Source organism: Triticum urartu, chromosome 1A (genome assembly GCF_056163025.1).
Source record: "Triticum urartu cultivar PI428250 chromosome 1A, HENAU_Tu73, whole genome shotgun sequence".
NCBI lineage: Eukaryota > Viridiplantae > Streptophyta > Magnoliopsida > Poales > Poaceae > Triticum > Triticum urartu.
In genome coordinates, this window is record NC_141873.1 from 457547069 (window position 1) to 457554345 (window position 7277).

At 40.2% G+C, this 7277-nt stretch overlaps 1 protein-coding gene across 1 annotated transcript; it reads left to right on the top strand.

Annotated features, from left to right (window-relative positions):
• The first annotated feature begins 699 nt into the window (after positions 1-699).
• RPN13 (regulatory particle non-ATPase 13) lies at positions 700-6740 on the top strand. Its single transcript, XM_048683431.2, has 14 exons — positions 700-1018; positions 2020-2069; positions 2526-2618; positions 2747-2806; positions 3050-3088; positions 3190-3264; positions 3354-3420; positions 3488-3557; positions 4313-4431; positions 4521-4544; positions 4622-4713; positions 4785-4862; positions 4963-5017; positions 6349-6740. Exons 2-14 carry the CDS (start codon positions 2046-2048, stop codon positions 6471-6473), a joined length of 921 nt encoding a protein of 306 aa, XP_048539388.1. The 5' UTR covers positions 700-1018; positions 2020-2045; the 3' UTR covers positions 6474-6740.
• The last annotated feature ends 537 nt before the right edge of the window (positions 6741-7277 follow it).

Below are 7277 nucleotides of genomic sequence, written 5' to 3' on the forward strand. Positions count from 1 at the left end.
TAAGGGGCACTAGATGCACTTACATGTTGTTTAGTGGGATATTGAGGCGGACATTTTGCATGTTGAGAGAATTGAGACCAACTTCTTAAAAATTTAATATTAGAGGAAGCACACAACTAGGTGAGAAGAACCCTATTCCATCTTCAAGGAGGCGCTGCCGTCTCGTCTTTTTGAGTAAGACACAAACCCTAACCAAACTACAAAAACACCTGAAAAGGTAGCCCTTCTGTCCATAAGAGTTGGAATCCACCGCGCCCCATGGCCATAAGACCACATGATACGAGACAGATCGGCGGCGACGCTGACAAGAGGCATGAATCAAAGTCACCTATTTGCCCGAGACGAGAGACAAAGGGGTAAGGACGCTCGTGCACTCTCTCATTAAGTTTATTTATATGTTAGTAGGAGGTTTAACTATTTTTCAATTTGTGTTCAATTATGTATGAATTATGAAACCAAAAGTGAAGTCTAATTGAAGTATATGTTGAAAATCGGTCATATTTTAATTATGAAGTGCTATATTCACGTGACAAAGCAGGGTATTTTTTCTTTCAAAACAACATTTTTGGGTTTAAGTTTTGGGCAACAATTAGAAACCACCCCAAATATCTAAGACCTTTTGAAATCTCAGTTTTGAGATGGCTTTTTTGGATTGAAGGTTTTAGTATTCTTTTTTTACGGGTGTTTTTAGATGTTCTTCGCTAGGGTTATCATAGGACTCCCCACCCCCTCTCCGCTTCCTCGCCCCGACTCCCACCTGTCGTCCCAATCTCTCGCCCCTACGCCGGGGACCCCCTTCTCTCGCCGCCCCGCCGCCCCGCGAGTTCCGTCGCCGCTTTCGCTGCCGCCCCGTCGGTCGTCGAACGCCGCCTAGTCACCGTCGCGAACCTCCACGCCTGCTCCGTCCCCACATCGACACCGTATTCCGCCTCTCCCATCTGCCACCTCAACCGCCGGGAGCGCCTCCCTCGCCGACCTCCACTGCCCCTCCGCTACCTCATCCGCCAATAGCGAGAAGGTAAAGCTCACCTCTGCCCCCCCCACCCCCACCCCCGGCTCCCTGCTATGTATTTTTTTCTTATGTGTGTGAATTTCTATGTTTGCATACGAAGTAGACCACTCTTTTTTATGTTGCGGAAATCGATGGACATCTGTTATTGTCTGCATGTGCAGCATTGTGTACGTATGGGGAATCTGCTTGTGCAAATGTTTGAAAATTCGTTTCATGCTTTATCAAGTTTGCCATTATTATCTTCAAAGACGAAACATCGATATGTTTCTATTCGTTTAGATAATGATTTGGCAAGAAAATGACTACAACCAATTGTGAGAGGAGCTGGCTTAGTTGCTGTAATGTGTGCTTACATGCTTACGAAGAGCCAGGGAACACACCTCGAGGATAAGAATTGGTCGTATGGTTGATAATGATATAGCTATGGAGTGCATTTTGAGATATATCATTCAACTGGCAAAAAATGCTCATACCAGCTTATAATGACAAGGGCTCCTTTTTTCTTTTGTGTACTTTCTTAAGAGAGAGACAATTGTTGAATGATAGCATACATACTTCTACCAAGGAACAAACAAGCAGCAATGTTTTTTCCTAGTAGTTGGTCACAACCATAGATTGATGACTCTGCAACCAATGTTTAGAAGATATATAGCATGTTTCTGTCTTAAGAGTATCAGGGATTTAAGGCGCAAATGCCATGGAATGTGGATAGCCATGTCCATGCGTCATACCTGTTTTTTTTGCTAACCTCTTCAAAAGTTTGTTTTCTGTAAGCAAGTGCACCTAAAACCTTTTCGTTTTGATATGCATGAAGTACCAAAACAGTTACTTTGGTCTACTGTACCTCATCTTCATTGCGATTGGAAGGCAAGGCTCAAGTCTTCTTAAAAGTGAAAGCCAAGCAAATGCTTATGTTACTTCTCAGTTTGCACTCGCTTGATTTAATTTGAAATGCAAGACTTGTTGTTATCCTGTACTTACCTTTTTTTCTCTCTCTCCTAATTTAGGACCTGTTCGTTGGATACTGCCATCGATGGAGAGCAGTGAACCACTCCAGGTAAAGCTAAGCGTCACTTTTTGTTGTTTCTGCAAATACTGCTGATACAGATTGGGGTATTGTTCTTCACGAATTGGTAGGATAACTAGTCTATCCTATCCGAGAACAAGCACCACGCAATATCGCCTTTGGGAGATGAACTCAAATCTACCAAACTCTTAATTGCCATTCTCTCACATTGCACACTTAACAATTCACTCTACTTATGTATCAAATATACGTATCAAAAACTATTTTCGTGACACTTAGATTTGTAAAGTATGATCTAAATTAAATATATATGTGTAACGTTTGCGGATACACGTGTTGATGGCATTTTTACATCACTTGTCTGTCATTAGTCAGAATCTGAATGCTCTCATTTTTCTCGAGAAAAATGTGTTATGTTTCTCTTTATATTTGTACAATAAGACGTGTTTCTATTATTCATTGATGTACCTTTGATGCATTTATCAGGATATAATGTGTGAGTTCCGTGCTGGTAAGATGTCTCTTGAGGGGACACGGGTGATCCCAGACACACGCAAGGGACTTGTTCGTATTGGAAGGGTATGCATGCTCTCATTTCTCTGTGTCTCTAGTACAATTATATATTGTCAGCACAGTTTCCAAGGCATATACATATTCTTATATTTATTGGTTATTCAAGTGTAATTATATATCCACTTCTTTTGTAGGGTGAAGAAGGCTTGATTCATTTTCAGTGGCTTGACCGTGGACAAAACATAGTTGAAGATGTATCCTCTTTAGACATCTCTTACTAATTTTAATTCAATACTAAACTTAGTCGTTTGATATATAACCGATTGAAAGTTTAATTTGTAGAATTTATGTGTTTATATGTTTGTAGTCCCAAGGTCCTTGATGGACTCATGTTTAAACTTGGAAATGTCTCTATTTTGTTCCGCTTCATATTCTATTATATTTCTGAAGATACCGTAGCTTTGTCTTCTGTCTATCCTTGATTCTATTTCTCCCAGGATCAAATTGTCTTCCCTGATGAGGCTGTCTTTGAGAAGGTATTTATATGAAATATGTATTATTCAAGTTTGATAGGCTCTCCAAGATTACTTTAGCGAACAATGGAACTTCAGTGATCAACACTGGCTCATGTCATTAGGTAACAGAATCTTCTGGAAGGGTGTACATCTTGAAGTTCAGGCATGATAACAGGAAATTCTTCCTATGGATGCAGGTCAGTTAGATGTAAAGAACTCCGTTGTGAAAACCATTACCCTTTCCACTCTCTAACAGCTGACTTCCATTGTGCTCTTCATTATGCAGGAGACAAATGCTGATGGGGACTCGCAAATATGCCGCCAAGTTAATGCCTACATAAATCGGCCCTTGGGTATGCTTTGATCGTTTGGTTCCTAACTCTCAACTGTGATAGTGTCTTAAGGTGTACTGTTGTGCAGATGGCGATGCAATTTCTATTGAAGCAGAAATGTCACATGAAGATACAGCTGATGATGACATCTCTTCCAGGTATGTGAAATGAAATGCTAGATCTGATGCTGTCTGAGCACATCTATTTTCTTCAGCCTTTGCAATGCAATGGGTAGCCAAGTCAACTTTTAGAAGGTTGCGTATTTAGGCTCGTTTCGTGGTTGTTGTCTTTGCTCTGAAAAAGTTTTGAAAATCTACTACTATATTCAGTAAGTCAGATTGAACTTAGATTAGATAAATTCTGTTATTCAGTTATTGTCTCCTTGCATTTCATTTCATTTAATAGATTCTCCAACACAGTACTATTATTTGTCTCCAACTTGATTAAGGAAAAAAAACTAGCCTAAAAGCGTTTCAACCAAATGAGATTATAATAATCCACCGCAATGCCAAATGGAGTATTAATCTTGATTTTCAGATGGAAATCATATAACCAGATGGATGTATGGGCAAACTAAAATAAGTATATTTGTTGCAATCTCACATACAAGATATTGCCGCCTTTGCCATGCTGGTTTTTTTAATCCATATTTCGTTTTTCTCATTAATACTGTGATGTTTTTGTAATTATATCTATCAAAATATTGCCTTATTGTTTCTTGTGTGGCATATACGAAGTTTCGTAATCTCAATTGTTCATTTCCATGCTAGGTTGTTAATACATCTGATTTGCACACCTATATGCTTTATAGTTGCATGCTTTACTAAGCATAAGTACCGACTTTTGGGTGCTGTTGCCAAATTGCTAACACTATGCCCTTGCTGTTTCCTTCTTTCTTCCGTGTATATTTCAGAGCTGGGAATTTAGTTGATCAGAGCATGACCGCTGATATGGCTGGTGAAGTGACTTCTGCCGCTGGACCTGTACGACTGTCTGACCTTCAGAGAATATTGAGTTCTATACAACCATCTGGTATGAGCAAAAAATCATGTTCTTTTCTGTATGTTCACTTGTTCGACTTGCTTCTGAAACGCTTTCGTCCATTCTCCTGGCAATTTCAGATGCTATGGCAGATCCTGATGCTGGTAAGTGGCATTCTGAATCAATGTGCTTTTGTCTATGGCCTGCTTTCTGTTTCATTATGTTGGCTTGCTGGTGACAGGATTGAGACTAGGAGACATCTTGAAGCCTGAATTGATATTGCCCCTAATTGAAACTTTGCCCATTGAACAGTTGGCATCACATCTTCCAGAGGTTTGTATTGGTTGTCCTTGCTTTCAGTTCAACTGAACCCTTTGCTCATTCTGGTAACTGCTCGATTCCAGGGTTCTTGGACTGCTGGTGATATTCTTGAGCTGCTGCAAAGTCCTCCTTTGCGACAGCAACTGGATGCCTTTACTCATGTTAGTTACAGTTACCCCGCTTTCGTCTTTCTGCTGCACATCTATGTGTCTGATGGTGTTTCAAGAGTCACTCTAATAATGATGTTTGCTTGTTTTGCAGGTGCTGCAGACTGGCCAAATAGATCTTGCTCAGTTTGGAGTGGACCCTAGTAAATGTAACCTTTTATGTTCCTTTAGCCTACAACTTAACTTTTAATTTATATGCCCTAAATGGTTTTGACAAAGTTACACGTGCATGTATTATGAGCTTTGCAAATGCTTGTACCACCATTTTCTCTTGCTCATCCTATATAAGTTACAGTGGGGAGCGGGGAAAATATATTGATGGTGAGGAAGTTCTTATATCTGTTTTTACCATGGCGTCCCCATAAAAATCATATAAAAGATTGGGCACGAGATGACTATGGTACATACTTTTAGTTAGAAAGACTTTATTTTGTTTCATTTTTTTTCTACTCTCCTGTGCTCCCACTTGTTGGATGACAAGTATATGATGGTTGAAGTGTACTAGAGAGGTGATAGGGTTTCGGTTGTGATTGGCCTGTGTTTTTTAAGGGCATGTTTGCTTTGCACCCACACTTTGCCAACTGTTAGGCACACAAAATTTGGTACTCCCTCTGCAAACAAATATAAGAGCGTTTAGATCACTAAAATAGTGATCTAATCGCTCTTATATTTCTTCACAGAGGGAGTAAGCGTTCAGTCGTAGCCACAGTTATAGCGTGCACACTTTCTTAGCATCTTACCCCATTTGTCATAAGACTCGTATCTAGCCAACTTTTGCCACAACTGTGACTACTAATTTGGCGACCTCAAAACTATGACTTGCCACTTGTGGCACAAAAGTATGGTAGAGTGTGGAAGGCAACCAAAGCTTTGTCTCCACGCTTTTAGGCCATCTTTCCTTTTACCATATGATCCAACTGTTAAAAGTAGCCCATATATGTAGTGCTTTGGTTGAAGACTTCTTCACATGGCTCTAACATTTAGCAAAGTAAAGTGCATGATGAGTTAATTACAAACCTGTGTAGCATAGTTACTCTTTTGGGTACATCTCAGTAGCTTTATTCCTGTGGATTTCTGAAAAAGCATTAGAACAGTTTTATATTATTCTGTGTGGACGTCTGTCATCTAGGAGTTGCTATCTATGGTTTACTTTAGCTTTACTGTGGAAATGACCATTGCAAAAAATACGAGTTTTATTTCACTGGCAGATGCCAACCATGAACCATCCATGATGCTAGTATCTGAACCTTTCAAGTGGTTCTGTGCAAGTTTTGAAATTTTTGTTAGATATCCCATGTCTGAGACGCTTAATCTAGTTACTGTTGGGGGATCATTATTGGTACTCCCTCTGTAAACGTTTATAAGACGTTTCAGGTCACTGAAGTAGTCTTATAGAAGTTTACAGAGGGAGTACTGCTTAGGATATCAACCAAAGTTGCTTCTTTGAAAATTAATTCTTTTGTTGTTGTGTTTCTGACAGACAAGTTCACAGTTGCCTCATTCCTGGAGGCATTGGAAGACTCCGTGGCAAAAGCTTGTACAGATGGAGACAATGATTCAAAGGCCAAGAAAGATGGTGGAAATGATCCCATGGATGAGACTTGATTGCGCAGCGCACCTAGGGGTGTGTGGCCTTGATCTGAGTTGCTCATGCCGTCATGCGCGGTGGAACTTATCATGTTTGCAAATCTGATGGCACACAAAGCAGAGGACGTTTTATTTTGTCACCCCCTCAAAATCTAGATGCTATTTTGGCTGTGATTTTTTAGATACTATCAGTCGCTTCCATATGTCCCAGTTGATTCCATGTCGTGACTTGAGTATTCTGATGAAAATGCTTCCATATCGTATAATTTATATTCTGATCTGTGCCTTGCGCCGTATGTCTCCGTCGAACGAATATCAGATAATACAGTAGTGTGGTCTGCTAGATGTCCCTTTTGGCCTGAATTGTAGTTTCTTTTGGCTCATGGTCTTTTAAGTGGCTTGTTGATCCTGCACGTCAAGTCAATATACGCATATGAACTTGAATGAAAATGGCTCTGTAAAACATTTGAATTTATTTTACAAACACAAAGTCTAGTGTTTGATTTTGAAGCGATTGTGGATATGATGTGGCCCCATGCACCGTCGCTAATGATGCGTGAGAAGCTTGCAGCGGGAGGACGGCGTCTAGGGATCAATGCGCACATGTGCTTCAACCAGAAATGTGTGTGCTCGTTTCAATCAACAAAAGCCCAGGACGTGTTTGGCTGCCCTCATCGATTTTGGTTTTGGTTGCATTACATGTAATAATTCTGAGATTGCCCTGGCTGAGCAAAAACAACCTATAAACCATTATCTGCGCATAATTTGGTTGCCTGCATATAGGTTAGTTGCATGAGGAAACTAATTTTAATCCGCCGTTTG